The sequence below is a fragment of the Macaca thibetana genome, chromosome 15, assembly GCF_024542745.1.
Source record: "Macaca thibetana thibetana isolate TM-01 chromosome 15, ASM2454274v1, whole genome shotgun sequence".
Taxonomy (NCBI): domain Eukaryota; kingdom Metazoa; phylum Chordata; class Mammalia; order Primates; family Cercopithecidae; genus Macaca; species Macaca thibetana.
This window is the reverse complement of record NC_065592.1, coordinates 3127246-3145680: the sequence shown is the minus strand read 5'-3', so window position 1 is coordinate 3145680 and position 18435 is coordinate 3127246. Positions and strand designations below refer to the sequence as shown.

The window sequence follows — 18435 nt, the reverse complement described above, 5'->3', positions numbered from 1 at the left end:
TGCCCTGGTTTTAACCAGAGCGTTGGGGTCTGGGGTAGCTACTGTGACTCAGGAGACCCAGGACATGCCACTTGACCCCTTCTTGGCTCAAGACCCTAGACTCCTCATGGGATCCCTCCTGATGAGGGGATGGCAGCGAGGGGCTGTCCCTGGGCCAGATGCCTGGGGCTCATCAAGTGTGGGTCTTTCCTCCCCACAGGCCACCTCCTCCCAAATGTGCCAGCTCAAGAAGCCTCAAAGAGTGCCAGCCACAAAGGGAGCCGAAGACGGGCGTCCAGCCAGGTGGAGGGCACCCTACCCCAGGCGTCCCCACTGGCTCCGACTGGCCCCCGACCCAAGCCCAAGACTGTGTCAGAGCTGCTTCAGGAGAAGCGGCTTCAGGAGAAGCGGCTTCAGGAGGCCCGTGCCAGGGAGGCCGCCCGGGGCCCGGTGGTGCTCCCGTCCCACCTGCTGGTCTCCTCGCCTGTGATCCTCCAGCCCCCTCTACCGCACACCCCACACGGCCGCCCAGCCCTGGGTCCCACTGTCTCAAATGTTCCACTCTCGGGGCCTGGGACCCCCGCAGCAGCCAAGCCTGGCACTTCAGGCTCCTGGCAGGAGGCTGGGCCTTCAGCCAAGGACAAGAGACTCTCCACCATGCAAGCCCTGCCCCTCGCTCCTGCCTTCACAGGGCCCGAGGGCACAGCCCCTGCTGCTTCTGGAGCCCCTGGCCTGGGCCCCAGCCAGGTCTCTGTGAGCTGCCCTGGGAGCGGCCTCGGACAGTCGCAGGCCCCCACTGCATCCCGGAAGCAGAGCCTGCCTGAGGCATCACCCTTTCTCCCTGCAGTCCCCAGTCCCACCCCCCTGCCTATCCAGCCCCTCAGCCTGACGCATGTAGGAGGGCCACGTGTGGCGGCCAGTGTCCCCCTGCCTGTCACCTGGGTGCTCACAGCCCAGGGGCTTCTCCCTGTTCCTGTGCCAGCTGTGGTGGGCCTTTCCAGTCCAGCAGGGACGCCTGGCCCCACAGGGCTGGTGGCCACTCTGCTGCCTCCCCTGACTGAAGCCCAGGGCCCTGGGGCCCCAGCGTTGAGTAGCTCTTGGCAGCCCCCAGCCAATGTGAACTCAGGACCAGAGCCTTCCTGCAGGACAGTCCCCCCAGCCCCTCCCACACACGCCGCCTCCCGAAGTCCTGCAGAAGTGGATGCCAGTGTGGCTGTTGTCCCTGGAGAGGCCCAGGTGGCCAGGGAGATACCTGCACCCAGGACGTCCTCCCAGGCCGACCCCCCTGAAGCAGAACCCCCCTTGCCCAGGAGGCTGCCACCCCCTGGTGGTGTCATTCCAGCAAGTGAGCCAGGGGGGACGCTGGGGTCCCCCTCAGGAACACAAGAGCCCAAGGGAACTCTGGACCTGGAGAAGCCATCCCTGCCCCAGCCTGGGCCTGAGAAGGGGGCCCTGGACCTGGGCCTGCTGTCCCAGGAGGCTGAGGCGGCCACACAGCAGTGGCTGGGGGGCCAGCGTGGGGTGCGGGTACGTCTTCTGGGAAGCAGACTGCCCTACCAGCCCCCGGCCCTGTGCAGCCTTCGAGCACTGTCCAGCCTCCTGCTCCACAAGAAGGCCCTGGAGCACAAGGCCGCCTCCCTGGTGGCGGGGGGCGAGGCTGAGCGGCCGGCTGGAGCGCTGCAAGCCTCACTGGGGCTGGTGCGGGGGCAGCTCCGGGACAACCCAGCCTACCTCCTGCTGCGGGCACGGTTCCTGGCAACCTTCACCCTCCCTGCGCTCCTGGCCACCCTGGCCCCCCGTGGTATCCGCACCACCCTCTCAGCAGCCTCGACAGCAGGCTCCGAGAGCGAGGACGAGGACCTCCTGAGCGAGCTGGAACTCGCAGACAGGGACGGGCAGCCGGGCTGCACGGCGGCCACACGCCACATTCAGGTAAGGGGCGCGCCCGGCCCCACTTCCCCACGCAGGCGGCGGTCCCTGGGGCACCCTTGCCTGCCTACAGCGGTGGGGTGGGGGCCGGTGGAAGTTGTGGGCAGGAAGGCTGGCTGCTGGGTGTCTCAGGAGGAGGAAGCTGGCTCAGTTGCGTGTAGATTCTGCAGAAGTGGCCTCCCTCTGGGGCAGTGTGGAAAAGAGAAGAGAGGCCTCATTCTCGTGCAGGAGCCCCTGGCTGGCCTGGTGCTGCCCAGCCAGGTGGCCTTGTCAGTGAGAAGCTCTGGGACGGACGCTGACCCAGCTCTGAGCAGGGTGGGCCACGGGCACAGTGGAGGGTAGTGGCTGTGTTTGTCCCTGGATTTCTGGGGTCCCAAAAGTCCCTCTCAGCTGTCACCTCTCTCAGTATCCTTGGGAAGAGTTTTCCAAGCTCTGTAGGCAAAACCATGTTCGGAACCCTGAAGGAGAAAGCACGTGGATGGGCCCCCCAGAGAGGCCTTCTCACCTGGTGCCAGGGTGCCCACTTGCAGCAGCCGGCGGCTGGCCTCCCTGAGAAACCACCAGAGCAGGCAGCCTCAGCTTGAACCTGTGGGCCTGTCGTAGGGAATGTGGCAGGCCTTCCATCTCTCCCCAGGGTTGTGCTTCACAAGTCACTAGGCTGAAGTGAGGGAGGAAGCAATGCCTGAGAGCGGGCGGAGGACCCCGGCCAGCCAGGGGAAGAGGCCCCCATGCCACATCCGTGTACAGCCTCCTGCCCTGCCGGGGTGTGATGGCCGCCCCATGGGGGAGCAGGAGGCCTGCCACAGGGATGGCTAGACGGGGTCCAAGCCCCTGAGGGAGGGAGAGCACAGTCATGTGTGGCCCCAGGAGTGCCTGGAGCAGCTCCTGCCCAAGCTGAGGGTGCCCGGTCCCAAGTGGTACACTCGCCCACAGGACCCCTTCTCACTCCCTGTCCCTTCCTCGCCCATCATGGCGCGGGGGATGGGCGTCACTCTGGTCCCCACTGCCTGGATTTTGTTTCAGGGACCCCCAGACTCTGGTAGATGCTCTGCCGCCTCCTGCCTGGATGCTTTTAATGACCTTGATGTTGACGACCTTGATGTGCTCAGAACCCGGCATGCCAGGCACAGCCGGAAGCGGAGGCGGCTGGTGTGAGCAGCAGGTAAGTCCTGAGTGGGGAGGCCGCTGCCCTACGGCCCAGGGGACAGAGTGGCCCAGACAGGGGGTCTTGCCTCTGCTCGGCCTTCAGCGCCCACAGCAGCTGTGCTGGGTTAGGTGGGCAGGTCCTGGGTCATGGAGGCCCTCCAGGGGGAGAAGCATTTAACCCACATCCTTCCTGCTGGCCACCCGTGCCTCGGGCCTTGGCACCACTGCGCCCCTGACCACAGGTTCTTTCCCTACCTTTGTTGGGGTCTGGGCTCCTCCCTGGCCGCTGTGCTCTGGCGGTGCCCGGTTCCCGGTTCCCGTGCATTGCTCCGTCATCTCCCCACCATCACCAACCACAGCCCACCGGGCTGACTTTTCACTGCTGGGGCCCTGGTGCCCAGACAGCAGGTGCCTGGCCCTTGGCACATGTGGGTCAGGTTCACCAAGCAGACCAGGAGTGACTGGCGCTGGGGTGGCCTTGGTTCCTGTCTGTCTGTCCTAGCGCTGCTTGGGGTCTGGCTGGGGTCAAGGGCACCCCACCCTCTGGGTGTCCTGTGTTCCAGGACAAGCACACCTCCGAAGCCCGTGGCCCTGCTGACGAGAAACGGCCCACACCCAGCCTGCGAGAGAGGCAGCCAGAGGCCAGGTGTCTGCTGGCCACCCACCGACCAGGTCCGCAGTGAACAGAGGCAGGCCTGCCAACTGACCGTGTGGCACGGGGCACAGCTGTTCCCCAAGTGCACACCTGAACACTTGGAGGAGTAAAGTTCTGTTTTTAATTGTGGAGCCGGACACAGGCTGTTGTGGTTTTATTGTCCTGAGATACTGGGCAGTGTACAGGGATCCCCCACCCGACTGGGGTCAGGCCACTGCCTGGTGGCTGAGCCACCCTAGTGCAGGCAGTTCGGGGACAGGTGCTGGGGGCCCAGCACTGGGGTCCTCGAGGCCGCCTGTACCCTGGCTGCCCTCCCAGCAGAGAAGCAGGCTTTCGCCCATTTCATGGAAAGCACCTGTGGCTTTGTTCTTCATGCTGAGCCGGCACCCTCCCCAGATGGCTGCCAGCCCTCGCACCGCCCCAGCTGACCCAGGGGGTTCCCTGGAACAGGTGACCTGGCTACCCAGACACGATGGCAGCCCCCACAACTTTCACTGTCCTTTTGCGTGGGCCTTTCTTGGCATAAGACCAGCCCCCATCTTCTCCGTCTGTCCCCTCACTCCCTTTCCTTCGTCTCTGTGGCAGCAGCGCCCCCAGGCCCTTTGCTCTCTGGGTTTCACTCCCTCACTGGAAGCACCGTGGGGCCTCAGCCCTCGGCACCCGGCAGACAGGACGGTCCCATGGCCGGCCGCGCTCCTGAGCATGTGTTGCTGTGCCTGGTTCTCTAGCAACTGGTGCCTAGTCTCCTGGTGGCCACTCTGACCTGTGGGTTATTTAGTGGTATATTATTTAATTTCCAAATATTTAGGGATTTTCCAGATACCTGTTACTGATTTTTAGCTTCCGACATGGTTAGAGAACATGGTATGTGTGTTAATTCCTAAGGACGGACACCACAGGGAAATCACTGGGGTCCCTCGTTTTACAAGCTGGGGAATCACTGGGTCATGAGGGCCTGGCGCCAGCTCGGGCCCACTCCCCAGCAGGGCCCAGGACGGCGCTCCTGCCTGCACACTCGCTCATGCTGCTGGTGAGGGGCCCAGCCTGGAGTGTGGCATTCCCGAGAGCCCCAGAGGACCCCTAACTCCACTCCTCAATGCGTGATGTCAGGCCTGAGGGCCGGGGGCTGGGAACGGTTAGGCGAGCTCCGCACCAGCTTCCTGGCCTTCCAGCCTGGCAGCCCCCTTCTCAAAGCTGTTGGGTGGCAACTCGGTTCAACCAGCTTTACCGGGTGAGGCGGGGCCTGGGGGCTCCCAAGCCTGCAGGGATGAGGCTCCAGCAGCCCACACGCTGAAGTGCACAGTTCAGGGCAGACTGCTGCCCGCTGTCTGTGGATGGGGGGCGAGCTGTGCCCTGCCATCACCGGTGCTTCTGAAGCTGGTTTGGGGGACCCTGGGAGTGGCCTCAGTCCTCACGTGCATCCTGGAGAAGAGCAAGGATGCCTCGTGACAAGGATAATGATATCGAGCGACACTTCTGAAAGGGACGCTTCTCCCCCGTGTGCAGCTGGGTGGTGGCCGGTGCCATGGCCCCTGGCAGGCTGCAGTGGCCTCCTGGGCTCCATAAGGTGGGCTGCAGCCCTTTCATGACCAAGGCGTGTGCTGGGCATGCTGTGTGGCTGTGTGCCCCCCTGCACATGCCCTGCCCCGCTGTCCTGAGATGCCGGCAAGGGCAAGGGTGTCCGCACAGGGCAGAGCATGCCCTCCTGAAGAAGCCTCCAGAAACCTATGACCAGGTCAAAGCGGCTGGGTGCGGTCTGGCCTCGTCCAGCCTCCTGGGGGTCTCTGCTGTCTCTTCTACTTGCCAGGTGCCCGGGCTGGGCCTCTGGGGCATTCTCAGGACCCCTGGCCCCCGGCCAGGCTGGGAGGGCTGAGAGCAGTTTTCCTGTGGAGGGCAGAGGACTTCCACTTCCGTCTGCCTCTCGGGGCCTCCTGGGCTGCACGAATCAGAAGGCAGGCCACCAGGGACTGTCCCCCTGTGGGAGGACTGGCGGGACTGTGGAGTTAAGCCATCAGGAAGTGCACAGGCGTCCGGCACGCTCCTCCCTCCCTGCAGCCCCAGGCAGCATCTCCCCGAGGCTCCGCGTCCCAGGCTCCTGGTGCGTCTGCCGTGCAGGTGGCTCCTTGGAAGACCCTCAGGTGGGTGGGTCTGGTACTTTTCTGAAAAGTGACCAAGAAGGTCGGCGCCGGCTTCGTTCAGAATCCTGGCGCTGATCCCCGCAGAGCAGCATGAGGCTTCCCACAGGCAGCCAGGCAGCCTCCGCCGCGCTGCCCCATCCCTTTCATGGCCACTGGGCGGAGACATGTTCATTTCAGTGGCATTACGGTGGCAGGTGGGACCCTGCATTTCAGGCTGGGGAGGCAGGAAAGGGGCCCAGTGTTCCCAGGACTGTCCGCTGTGTGGCCGGTGTTTCTATTCAGCCCCTTGTCTGTCAAAACTGTCCTGAATGGGGTGACAAAGTACAGTGGGAAGTTGAGAAATTCTTCAAAAGACCAAGACCAAACACTTCAAAAGACCAAGTGTCTCCAGGAGTAGTGACCCAGCTCCTTTAGGCAGGAAACCAGCATTTCCCAGTGGGGCTGGAGGCTGAGGACCGGGGACCTGCGTGGGAGGCAGGACCATGTGGCTGTTCCCAGCCTTGCCCCAGTCCCAGAGGGAGTGGCTTTCAGCAGCTGAGGCTTCCACCGCGCTGGCAGAAAGGGACAGCAGTGGCTGGTCCCAACATGGGTAGTTCTCTTGTTTCAGCCAGTGGGATGGGGGTTGGGCCTCATCGGGGGCAGGAGAAGAGTCCAGAGATTCACGGGTGCCCGGCACCTAAGAACCTGGAGAAAACAGCACAGCAGCACTCCTGGCCAGCCAAGGGCAACACCGACAGCCCCTCCCAGCTTGCGGGGCCGGCGGGGAGTGACAGAGGCACGCTCCTGTGGGCAGCTCTTCCCGGCCAGTGCAGCGACCCTGGCAGCTGCGGCAGGGCTGGGTGGCCACTCTTGCATCATCAACAGCCGGCCATGGAGGAGGGAGGGCACAGCGCGGGATGTGAGCAGGCGTCGGTCAGGGGAATGGGGAAGTTCCGCCAGAACCGGCTCCCCCAGCTGCTGCCCTAGTGGGAGGGTCATTGGCCAACCTGCTCTCACCCAGCTTGGGCTGGCCGTAGTGCCAGGCAGGTGCCCACAGCTCCTCCACCCATGGAGGTGGCTGCCCCTGTAGGCTCCAGGGCGTGGTGGGAGTGTCCAGGAGGCAGAGGCCAGAGGCGAGTCATGCCGTGGAGGCAGTTCCTCTCTCAGACCCCATCTGTGTCTCCCCCGCTGCATATCTGGGTGACACGGATGGCCAAGGGGCAGGAGCAGGGGCTGGGAAAGGCTGTGGAGGGGCCCTCGGCTGGTCTGGTGGGGAGCGGGTCACTGTGTCTCTGCCGCCTCCCTGGGGGATCCAGCATGGGGATGGGACATGGAGCTGGGTACCTCTCCTGGATGCCCCTGGGCTGACCCCCTCGACAGCCCTGACAAGAGCCCTGGCCCAGCGTCTGAGAAGGAGCGGGAGCCGGGCCTGGGTGGGGGCAGGAGCCGGCGTCACTCTCAGCGGCTGCCCCACACCCCCCAGCCTGCCTGCGAGGCCATGTCGGACTACGAGAACGATGATGAGTGCTGGAGCGTCCTGGAGGGCTTCCGGGTGATGCTCACGTCGGTCATCGACCCCTCGCGCATCACGCCCTACCTGCGGCAGTGCAAGGTCCTGAACCCCGACGATGAGGAGCAGGTGCTCAGTGACCCCAACTTGGTCATCCGCAAACGGAAAGTGGGTCAGTGCTGCCCCGCAGGCCCCAGGCCCCAAACCCAACCAAGGAGCCCGCTTGGAGGTGGCTGCACGCTCTGCCACCCTGACCCTCGACCCCAGGAGAGCCCCGCCTGGCTTTGCCCCTGGCCTCCCAGTGAGGCCCAACCTCAACCCTGGCACATGGCCACCCTATCCCGCAGCCTCTCCTGCCAGCTCGGTGCTGCCAAGAGGGGCAGTGGGACTCCCACCACAACGGGGGCTCCTGAGACAGCCAAGGGATGGGTGGACAGCACTTTGTCCCCAGCCTAGTACCAAGACCCACAGGGTGCCTCATCCACGACCCAAACCACAGCACACCTCATCTGCATCCCAGCCTCCACCTGTCCCTGCCCCCGGGCCCACCCACCCCAGCCCTCTGCCTCGCCTGTGCCCCGCCCCCAGTTAGGCCCCTCTGGCCCGCAGGCGTGCTCTTGGACATCCTGCAGCGGACCGGCCACAAGGGCTACGTGGCCTTCCTCGAGAGCCTGGAACTCTATTACCCACAGCTGTACAAGAAGGTCACGGGCAAGGAGCCGGCCCGTGTCTTCTCCATGATCATCGGTGAGTGACGGGGAAGGCGGTGGTGGGGGCGGGCAGTGGTGCTGGGTCCTCTGCCCAGCCCCCATCCCTAGGAGCCCTGAGCTCCTGCCACAGCGCAGGGCGTGATAGAGCTGGGCCACCGGGGAACACAGGCAGCGTCTAACGCTGGCGCGGCCCACAGACGCGTCCGGGGAGTCAGGCCTGACTCAGCTGCTGATGACCGAGGTCATGAAGCTGCAGAAGAAGGTGCAGGACCTGACCGCGCTGCTGAGCTCCAAGGATGACTTCATCAAGGAGCTGCGGGTGAAGGACAGCCTGCTACGCAAGCACCAGGAGCGGGTGCAGAGGCTCAAGGAGGAGTGCGAGGCCGGCAGCCGTGAGCTCAAGCGCTGCAAGGAGGAGAACTACGACCTGGCCATGCGCCTGGCACGCCAGAGCGAGGAGAAGGGCGCCGCGCTCATGCGGAACCGTGACCTGCAGCTGGAGGTGCGCCCACTGCCCCCGGGGAACCAGGCCCCCCTTGCCTGGCCTGGTGGGGTCTGCAGGCTGGGGCGGTCGGGGGTGGCCCCGTGGGTCCGTTGTCACCGCCTGGAGGGGACAGCCGGGCTCACCGGACCTTCCGCAGATTGACCGGCTCAAGCACAGCCTCATGAAGGCCGAGGACGACTGCAAGGTGGAGCGCAAGCACACGCTGAAGCTGAGGCACGCCATGGAGCAGAGGCCCAGCCAGGAGCTGCTGTGGGAGCTGCAGCAGCAGAAGGCCCTGCTCCAGGCCCGGGTGCAGGAGCTGGAGGCCTCCGTCCAGGTGGGGCCGCAGGCAGGGCGGGTGCAGCCCGGGCAGGACAGCCGGGGCCTTCCCAGCCAGGCCATTGCCTTTTGCCCCCTTCAGGAGGGGAAGCTGGACAGGAGCAGCCCCTACATCCAGGTACTGGAAGAGGACTGGCGGCAGGCACTGCGGGACCACCAGGAGCAGGCCAACACCATCTTCTCCCTGCGCAAGGACCTCCGCCAGGGCGAGGCCCGACGCCTCCGGGTAGGAGGGCAGGCAGGGCGACGCAGCTCCTGGGGGCCAAGCCACGCTGGGTGGGCTGAGCTCCGCCCACTCCATGCCTGGAAGGTGGGGCCTGGGGACTCCTATGGCCTCCCCCCACATCCCAACTGGCCTGACCACATGCTCCTGAGCCCCTTCCCCGAGTACACCCCAAGGGCCAGAATGGGGGGCCTCAGGCCTGTGGGGGCTGAGCTGCTGCCCCTTGCAGTGCATGGAGGAGAAGGAGATGTTCGAGCTGCAGTGCCTGGCCCTGCGTAAAGACTCCAAGATGTACAAGGACCGCATTGAGGCCATCCTGCTGCAGATGGAGGAGGTTGCCATTGAACGGGACCAGGTGGGCACCTCACGGGGCGGGCAAAGCACCCCACTCATGGGTGGGTGCACAGGGCCACACCCCTTGAGGGCAGTTGTCACGGAGTTTTTAATCTTTGTTATTTGTTTTTGAGATGGGGTCTTGCTATGTCACCCAGGGTGGCCTCAAACTACTGGCCTCAAGCAGTCCTCCGGCCCCAGCCTCCCAGAGCGCTGGAGTTGCAGGCTGAGCTGCCACACCTGGCCTGCTTTTTAAATGACAGAAGTAATATTTAACATTAAAAAAAAGTAAACAGTGATGAAGTCAATACTTCCCCGCCCCAGCCTGCTCTCAGGGAAAACCGTGTTCCACCTTCTGGCTCCACCTTACAGACTTTTACCTGTCATCCATCTATCCATCCATCCATCTATCTATCATCTATCTATTTATCTATCAATCATCTATCATCTATCTATCAATCTATCATCTATCATCCATCTATCTATCAATCAATCATCTATCAATCAATCATCTATCATCCATCCATCATCTATTATCTATCACTTATCTATCTATATATCTTTTTGATTTTATGAAAACATTCTGTCTTGTTTTACCAGTAGCTTTTTTTTTTTTTTTTTTTTTGAGACGGAGTCTCGCTCTGTCACCCAGACTGGAGTGCAGTGGCCGGATCTCAGCTCACTGCAAGCTCTGCCTCCCGGGTTCACGCCATTCTCCTGCCTCAGCCTCCCGAGTAGCTGGGACTACTTTTGCTGGGACTACAGGCGCCCGCCACCTCGCCCGGCTAGTTTTTTGTATTTTTTAGTAGAGACGGGATTTCACTGGGTTAGCCAGGATGGTCTCAATCTCCTGACCTCGTGATCCACCCGTCTCGGCCTCCCAAAGTGCTGGGATTACAGGCTTGAGCCACCGCGCCTGGCACCAGTAGCTTTTTTTAATCTTGAAAAAAAACTTGGCTGGACGCAGTGGCTCTTGCCTGTAATCCCAGCACTTTGGGAGGCTGAGGCGGGCAGATCACTTGAGCCCAGGAGTTCCAGAGCAGCCTGGGCAACATGGTGAGATCCCAACTCCATAAAAAATACAAAAATTGGCCGGGCATGGTGGCTCATGCCTGTAATCCCAGCACTCTAGAAGGGCGAGGCAGGTGGAACACTTGAGGTCACGAGATCAAGACCAGCCTGGCCAGTATGGTGAAACCCCGTCTCTACTAAGAATATAAAAATTAGCCGGGTGTAGCGGCGGGCACCTGTAGTCCCAGCTACTCAGGAGGCTGAGGCAGGAGAATCGCTTGAACCCAGGAGGCAGAGGTTGCAGTGAGCTGAGATCACACTACTGCACTCTAGCCTGGGTGACAGAGCAAGACTCCAACTCAAAAAAAAAAAAAAAAATTGGCGTGGTGGTGCATGCCTGTGGTCCCAGCTATTTAGGAGGCTGAGGCTACAGCCAGTCACCATTGCGCTACTGCACTCCAGCCTGGGCCACCGGAGTGAGGCCTGCAAGGCCTCGAGTGCTACATGCTGTGAGCCGGATAGAGCGTCACGGGGCAGGGCTGTGTCTGCTTCCTATGCCCCGTCCCGAGTCCCATCCTGGAGGTTGTCTCCAATGGACACCACTGCTTCTTCGGCGAAATTCTGGATGGCAGTTTGTCCACATCAGGAGCCTTAAAACGAGACCCCTGGGGCCATAAAGCAAGCCCTGGCCACCATGAGAGCAGCACAGGCTCAGAACTCCTGCGCGGCTCCACCACAGCCTCACTCGCGCCTGGCCCACCCCAAGATGGGGAAAAAAGGGCAGATCCAGTCGTGCCCCCATGGGGGTTGGTGTGGCTCCCAGGGCGAGGGCTCCCACGGTTCTGTGCGGGAGCAGGTTGGCCAGGGATTAGGGAAGCTGCCAGCCGTTGCTCCAGTCCAGTGGCAGGGGTTAGGTGAGGGCCTCCCAGCCTCGGCTGCAGGGGTGGTCACGCCGTCATGTTTGCACGTTCACTCCTGTACCTACCTCAGCATCTGCAGTGGGGACAGGGGTGGTGAAGAGTGCTGCGCTCATGAAGGAGTTTTAGCCATGGACAGTCAGGGTCCCCATATCAAGCCACATCCAAAATTTATCAAATGTGCACGTGTGTGTGTGTTGGGGGGGCCGGTACACAGCACACGCTGTGTCCACCGGGGGTGCAGGCTTGGGAGGAGACAGAAGGGCAGCAGGGACAACTGTCACCTTTACAATCCCTCAGATGCTGACTTCATGTTCACAGAGCACATAAAGGGAGGGGCTGTGGCCAGCCTCCACACCCAGCGGCTTGACGTCCTCCGGGGCCTCTGCTCGGAGCTGGGCAGCCAGGCCGAGGGCCCAGGGCGAGCTTGGGGGCCTCACTGAGGGTCGGCCTTGCACTGTCCCATCAGGCCATCGCCACACGGGAGGAGCTGCACCTGCAGCATGCCCGGGGCCTGCAGGAGAAGGACGCACTGCGCAAGCAGGTGCGGGAGCTGGGTGAGAAGGCAGATGAGCTGCAGCTGCAGGTGTTCCAGTGTGAGGCGCAGCTACTGGCTGTGGAGGGCAGGCTCAGGCGGCAGCAGCTGGAGACGCTCGTGCTGGTGGGCCTGGGGCCTGGGGCAGGGAGGGGAGCCAGCGGGTGGGACGCAGGGCCGGGGGAACATGGGCCTTCCTGACCCAACCCTCCTCTGTGACGGGCCCCCACCTAACCGAACCCCCCCTCGCAGTGGGGTGAGGGCACAGGAGCAGCTCAGGGCCCCAGCAGGAAATGGGGCTGCAGGGCCAGGGTGGGTGCTGGGCCTGGCCATCAGGCAGCCTAGCACGTTGCTCTGGGCATGGAGGGGGCCTGGCGTGGCTAAGGGCATGCCCAGGGCTCCCTGGAGGATCCCGCTCTGTGCCCTGCCCACCCTGTGCCTGGGGAGCCCTCTGCCCCCACAGCCCACCCACCCCGTTTTCTATGACCACAGAGCTCCGACCTGGAGGATGGCTCACCCAGGAGCTCCCAGGAGGTGAGTGAGACCCCAGCCGGCACGAGGCTGGCCTTCCTTCACCTGGGGTCCTGGCTGAGCCGCCACCAGGCACAGCCCCACACTGCCCGTCACGTGGCCCTGCTCAGTGGGCTGGGCTCGGTGGAGGAAGAGCAGGTGGCCAAATACTAAGGCCTCCGACGGCTCAAGGGGTAAGGCAAGGCATGGACAGTGCCCAGCTCCTGCATCCTCATGGCGGGACCTTCCTGGCTGGCCTCCCCCACATCCGTCTGCTGAGCACCTGAGTCTCTGAGAAGCTCTGTGCAGGGGGTGATGGCAACGGCCGCACCCAGCTGAGGGCCAAGGGCTGGGGTGGGCAGTGTGGCCGGGTCCAGTCCTTGGCGGGATGACCTAACGGGACATCTTGCCTCTCTTCGGAAGCTCTCGCTCCCCCAGGACCTGGAGGACACCCAGCTCTCGGACAAAGGTAAGGTGGGGACGGCAGTGCACCTGGAGGCCTCCCGGCTGCCCCAAGCGAGGCCCATCTTCAGCACAGGCAGCCCGTGCCGCAATGCCTGTCTCAGCCCCCACAACCCCCACCCCACAGACGGAAACTAGGGCTGGGGATAAGTAAAATGGCCAAGGTCACCCAGAGAACAAACTACAGAGCCCAGTGGAACCCGGGGCCCAGCTGGTGGGATAAGTGTCCCCTGGGGTGGAGAGTGTGGGGCCCCTCTGGGCAGCCCCCCGGGGTGCAGAGGTGAGCAGGCCCACTGTCCTGAGAGTGTGGGGCCCCTCTGGGCAGCCCCCCGGGGTGCAGAGGTGAGCAGGCCCACTGTCCTGAGAGTGTGGGGCCCCTCTGGGCAGCCCCCCGGGGTGCAGAGGTGAGCAGAGGGAGGTGGTGATGAGCAAATGCCCAGGGGTACAAAGCTAGAAAGTGGGGCAAGACGGGGCCCCACGTGGCTTGAGGGACAGGGCCGAATGCAGGGGTGGCCAAGGGCCTGCTGTGTCCCGGTGCAGTGGGGGTAAGGCAGTGGTGGGGGCTTCTAGCGGGCAGGGCAGGCCCCCTGTGCCTCTCTGGGGGAAGAACTGGAGTGGCTGGCTGGGAGCAGCCCCCGAGTGCCCAGGAGCGGATAGTGGTGATGAGGTAGGTGTTTGCTCTGAAGGTGGTGTCAGGTGGGAGTCGGGGAGGACCCAGCAGAGGGGCCCTGGGAGGCTGCGTGGGAGTTGGACGAGCTTCCCGAGCACCAGGCTGTGGCCTCCAAGCAGAGGCGGAAGGGGAAGGAGGAGCCGCAGATGGGGAAGTGAAGACCAGCACCTTTGGCCGCAGCCCAGAACACTTGAACTTGGGGACGCCAAGCCCCCATGTAGGCACAGAGGCGAGCAGACCCAGGAGTCCAGCTCAGGCACTGCCACCATCTCCCTGGGTGGCTGTGGCAGGAGTGGGGGCAGGCATGAAGGTCCGAGGGTGAGCAGGGGAGAGGCTGGCTCTAAGGAGGGGTTGCCAATGGCCAGGACAGCCCTGGCCTGGCCTTCCCCACAGCGGGGCTGAGACTGGACATGCATGGTTTCTGCCCAAGGGTCCTGACCCCTGGTCTGCCCAGGTCCTGGCGGGTTCTGAGGGGGTCTAGCCACCTGAAGGTTCTCTCCCAATTGTGCAGTACCCCTGCCCCCGCCACTGTAGCTGTTTCCAACTCTCTCCCCAGGGCCGCCATGCCCACAGATGCTTTGGAGTGATGGGGGACAGTGCTGCTCAGGCCAGGGTTTAAGCTCCCCTGAGGTCTGGGAGGCCTTCCTGCCTGGGGAGCAGCCAGCCTCGGGGAGGGATGGTCACTGGCAGGAGCGTTGGGCCTGGGCTGGCATCTGGCGGCATCCTGGAGCAATGAATGGGCAAGGGAGGCCATAAGGCCTCAGTCTCCTCTACAGAAGGCAGAGTCTACACTGGACCCATGTGGGGATCCCACCAGGCCCACAAGGTGTCCGCAATGCCGGGGAGGGGTGGGGCACCCTTGCTGTATGTGGCCCTGCAGGTGGGCAGTCCCCACAGGCACGACTCTCCTTTCCAGGATGCCTGGCCGGTGCGGGGAGCCCGGAACAGCCCTTTGCAGCTCTGCACCAGGAACAGCTTTCACCGACCCCCCATGTAAGGCTTCCTCAGGGTGGGGTCCCCCCAGCTGTGGGCCTCACGGTGGCCGATCCCAGGGAGGGTGGCTCCTCGCCCTAGGCACCCCCTGCAGTGGCCCCGACGACGGCTGAGGGGTGACCACAAGCTCTCTGCCCTCAGTGCTTGGGGTGCGGTTGTCTGGGGCGCGAAGTGGATCCCCCCGTTTTCTTGGGTACTGCAGCAGCTTCGGGGGGCTTGGAGGTGGACGTGCCTGGTCCTGGTTTCTTGGGGGACTTTACAGTGGATGCGGCGTCAACCCTGAGTAGGTGAACACAGGAGTCCTGAGAGCAAGGACTACCTCGGGCTTTGTTGTAGAAACAATGGCCAGGAGCCCAGGCCGGAGCGTGGCTTGGCCTCCTGCCTGTGTCTTGGCATCTGAAATGCAGGCTACCCACACCGGCTCACTCCCCGGGTACAGGCAGGTCCCAAGCGCGGCGAGCTTGGCGCTGAGCTGAGGCTGTCTGAGCTCCCCGCCTCCCCACCAGTCTGCAGTTACCGGGGCCAGTGGGGGTGCGAGAGAGAAGGGAGGGTGCCCTCAGGGGAGCCGGCCGGAGCCCAAGCCTTTCCCCTTCTCCAGGACGCAGGCCTGAGCAGCGGGGAGCCGCCTGAGAAGGAGCGGCGGCGCCTCAAGGAGAGTTTCGAGAACTACCGCAGGTAGGCGGGCGGCCCCCAGGCTTCTCCAAAACGGGCTGGGGAGCTGCAGCCGGGTCTGCGCCTGAGACACCTGTGTCTTCGCAGGAAGCGCGCCCTCCGGAAGATGCAGAAAGGCTGGCGGCAGGGGGAGGCGGACCAGGAGACCACCGGCAGCGACAACACGGACACTGAGGGCTCCTAGCCGCAGCAGCGCAGGCCCCGTCCAGGGCACACCCACCGGCCCGGCCTCCCGCCACCTGGGGGTGCCGACGCCCTGGGGCGCAGACTTCCCCCGAGCCGTCGCTGGCTTAGCCTGGAAGGAGGAATCTGGTGCCCTGAAAGGCTGAGCCGGGCAGCCTGGCGTTGGGGGCTGTTTGTTAAGCGGCACTCAGCTTGAGGAGGCCATGCGGGTGCTCGCCACCCCCATGCACACGCCATCTGTGTAACGTCAGGGTCTGTTCTCTTTCACCATGTAACACACAATACATGCATTCATTGTAGAAGTGTGAGAAAACACGGCAGCTTAAATAAATAAACAGCACGGGTGACCCGCATTCCCGCTCGGACACTCGCGCGCAGCCCCGCGGCCGTCCCTCCTCGCTGCGGGGCCTCGGTGTCCTCCGGCAGCGAGCTGCACGTGGACGCAGGGCCCCATCAGGCCGCCAGGGGGCGGCAGAGCGCAGCGCGACCCCAACCCGGAGGACGGAAGCCCAGGAAGGCCGCTTCCGCCTGGTGCCCACTTCCAAGATGGCGGCGGGGCGGGGCCAGGGCGGGGCTGACGGAGCTGGCGAGCGGGATGCTGCGGGCGGTGCTGGGCGGCGCGCCGAGGCTGCTGAGCCGCGTGCAGCCCCGAGGGCCCTGCGTGAGGCGGCTGTGGGGCCGCGGGGCCCGTCCAGAGGTCGCGGGGAGGCGGCGCGCCTGGGCCTGGGGCTGGCGGCGCTCAAGCTCCGAGCCGGGGCCGGGGCCCGCGGCGGCTCTGGGGCGCGTGGAGGCTGCGCACTACCAGCTCGTCTACACCTGCAAGGTGGGCACGCGGCGGCACGGAATCGGGGACAGACCCGCACCTGGCGCTACACAGCCTGCGGGGAGAGGCGGCCCGCCAGGGCCTTCCTGCAGGGGGCGGGGTCAAGTCAGAGGAAGGGGTGGAGCCACAACTTGGGGCGAGGTGGGTGTAGGGCCTTCTGGGAAGGAGGGGAGGTGGACCATGAGGAGGAGTGGAGCCGTTTCAGGGGCGGGGCCTCCCCGGGAGAGGGTGCGGTTCGGGGGGTGGGTGGAGTTATTTCTCGGGGGCGGGGCCTTCCCTGGAGGGTGAGGTGGGTGGAGCTACCCCTCGAGGGGCGGGTCTTCCCGGGAGGGGCGTGGCGGCGCTCACAGCCTCACCAGCTGCCCTGTCCCAGACAGGTCTGCGGGACTAGGTCCTCCAAGCGCATCTCCAAGCTGGCCTATCACCAAGGCGTGGTCATTGTGACCTGCCCCGGCTGCCAGAACCACCACATCATCGCGGACAACCTGGGTTGGTTCTCGGACCTGAATGGGAAGAGGTGAGGCCTGTACCCCAGGGCTGGGCCAGGAGTCCACCCAGAACCCTGGCCTCCCTGGGGGAACCGTGCCCTAGTGTGGAGGTCTATAGATCTCACCTGGGCAATCCAGCCACCTTATCAATACAAGATACACAGTTAAATTAGAATTTCCTATAACCCCCAGATAGCTGTTTAGTTTAAGTATGCCGGAAGTAGGGGTTGTGTTTTCATTTGCTAAATCTTGCCAGCCCTGTGGCCCTGCCTCCCTGCCTCTACCTGCCCTCTGCCCTCACTGCCAGTCTTGTCTCTCTGGCGTGGTACTTTTTTGCCCTCTGCCGTCTCGGAGTGGCTGGCCCACGGCAAAGTGTGGAGTGTGGGCCAGGCGGTGTGGCCTGGGCTCTGGCCGCTGGGAGAGCAGTGGAGGTGGTGTTGGGAGCCTGGTCCGGGCTTTGCCTGGCCGGGAGGTCCTGAGCAGGACAGTAACAGTGACAGCAGGTCTGAGACCAGCATGCTGGGCACTTGGTGGTACCTGGGCCTTGGAGCTGGGGCTGTCCTCCCATCCGACCTGGGGCTGCAGACTCTTCCCTCTGGCGCATAGGGGGCAGGAGCAGGACTGGGTTCCTGAGGTGGCACATACTGGCAGAGAGACAGGGTTGGTGAGGGCACACAGGCCAGCATCTGAAGTGCCCACGTGGCCTGATGCCACAGGAGTGCTCGTCCTGGTGCTTGCAGCTCTGGCCTGGCCATGGGGCACCCTGAGGGGACTGAAGTGCAGGGTGAGCGGGGGCCCTGAAGAACCTTGTTGCCTCCCTGCCTCCCAGAAATATCGAAGAGATCCTGGCGGCCAGAGGCGAGCAGGTGCACCGTGTGGTGGGCGAGGGGGCCCTGGAGTTTGTTCTAGAGGCTGCAGGGACCCCCACATCTACTGCTGCTCCAGAAGCAGGTGAGGATGAGGGTCCCCCCGGCCGTGGCAAGACGGAGCCGAGCTGACCCCTGTGCTCCCCAGCACTGTGGGACTTCTGCCTTCCAGAAGGATGTTTTGGCCCTGGGCCTCTCTGGACATGGCCTGTTTTCTATCAATAAACAGACATTACTTCCGGATGCTGGGGCCGGTGGCCCTGGTGGCATTTCTTTTTCTGGAGTTAGAATCACTGCTCTGAATCCCTGGTGCTGCTGGGTGGGACACTGGAGCCGCAGGACCTCTCGCCTTACCAGTTCCTCCTACACGGAGTCGCCTTGGACTTGCCCACAGGGGCCACAGTCTCCTGGAAAGGGGGCTGGATGTGGAGTCAGAGCCCCTCGTTTGTCACTGCGTGACTTTGAGCAGGTCACCACCCCTGTGAGCCTCAGCCTTCCTCTGCAAGCCCCTTGCCATCCCCCTGGCCAGCTCTGGCGGCCTCCCTTCCGTGAGCCAGTGCAGACCTGAGCCCCGGCCCTCGGCCGCTGGCTGTCGGTGACACTGAGAAAACCGGGCTGCTTGCTGGCCCAGGCAGGACGAGCAGCTATGGTGTGGCCACGTGTCGGGAGCTCCAGGCCCCTCCCGGGGGAGCCATCTGGGCCTCCTCCCCTTGGTGGACGGCGCTCTGGATGCCCCGGGCCCTCCGAGGCACGTGGGGTTTGTCTCCCAGCCTTGTTTGTGCACAGGATGCTCCTGTGCTGATGAAAGCGAGCACACGCAGGAGCCTGTTTATTTGCAGAAGCGTTCTGGGCAGCGTGACCTTCAGCATTAATCACCCAC

The 18435-nt window shown here is 63.9% G+C and overlaps 4 protein-coding genes across 8 annotated transcripts in view; 3 read left to right on the top strand and 1 right to left on the bottom strand.

Annotated features, from left to right (window-relative positions):
- SNAPC4 (small nuclear RNA activating complex polypeptide 4) overlaps positions 1-3848 on the top strand; it is a 28085-nt gene extending 24237 nt beyond the window's left edge. For both annotated transcript variants that reach the window (XM_050759715.1, XM_050759716.1), the window contains exons 22-24: positions 200-1911; positions 2932-3070; positions 3618-3848. In XM_050759715.1, coding sequence (XP_050615672.1) covers positions 200-1911; positions 2932-3063 — 1844 coding nt within the window. In that variant the 3' untranslated portion in view covers positions 3064-3070; positions 3618-3848. The remainder of the gene's footprint in view (positions 1-199; positions 1912-2931; positions 3071-3617) is intronic.
- Positions 1-18435, bottom strand: part of PMPCA (peptidase, mitochondrial processing subunit alpha) — a 102732-nt gene that overhangs the window by 53252 nt on the left and 31045 nt on the right. The gene's annotated exons all lie outside the window — the stretch shown is intronic.
- DNLZ (DNL-type zinc finger) overlaps positions 1-18435 on the top strand; it is a 314112-nt gene that overhangs the window by 294165 nt on the left and 1512 nt on the right. Inside the window, exons 2-4 of one of the 2 annotated variants that reach the window (XM_050760371.1) lie at positions 15944-16201; positions 16579-16718; positions 17519-17798. In XM_050760371.1, coding sequence (XP_050616328.1) covers positions 15974-16201; positions 16579-16718; positions 17519-17687 — 537 coding nt within the window. In that variant the 5' untranslated portion in view covers positions 15944-15973 and the 3' untranslated portion in view covers positions 17688-17798. Of the gene's footprint in view, positions 1-15922; positions 16202-16578; positions 16719-17518; positions 17799-18435 lie in introns of those variants that run through there. The other variant, XM_050760373.1, reaches the window with a different exon arrangement.
- CARD9 (caspase recruitment domain family member 9) lies at positions 5592-15731 on the top strand. Of its 3 annotated transcripts, none has more exons than XM_050760047.1 (13): positions 5592-5807; positions 7310-7508; positions 7946-8083; positions 8244-8548; positions 8688-8867; positions 8952-9095; positions 9322-9447; positions 11823-12014; positions 12381-12422; positions 12822-12867; positions 14447-14523; positions 15122-15198; positions 15283-15731. In XM_050760047.1, exons 2-13 carry the CDS (start codon positions 7325-7327, stop codon positions 15377-15379), a joined length of 1608 nt encoding a protein of 535 aa, XP_050616004.1. In that variant the 5' UTR covers positions 5592-5807; positions 7310-7324; the 3' UTR covers positions 15380-15731. The 3 variants fall into 3 exon arrangements, with proteins under 3 accessions (XP_050616004.1, XP_050616003.1, XP_050616002.1); XM_050760046.1 differs by having other exon boundaries at positions 5593-5847; XM_050760045.1 differs by lacking the exon at positions 5592-5807 and having other exon boundaries at positions 5869-7508.

Excerpts from the sequence above, each read along its gene's own strand:
- CARD9 (XM_050760045.1), top strand. The coding sequence starts at position 7,157 with ATGGAGCTGGGTACCTCTCCTGGATGCCCCTGGGCTGACCCCCTCGAC. Across the intron at positions 8,549-8,687 it reads ACCGTGACCTGCAGCTGGAG|ATTGACCGGCTCAAGCACAG; the intron begins GTGCGCCCACTG and ends GACCTTCCGCAG. Across the intron at positions 14,524-15,121 it reads AGCTTTCACCGACCCCCCAT|GACGCAGGCCTGAGCAGCGG; the intron begins GTAAGGCTTCCT and ends CCCCTTCTCCAG.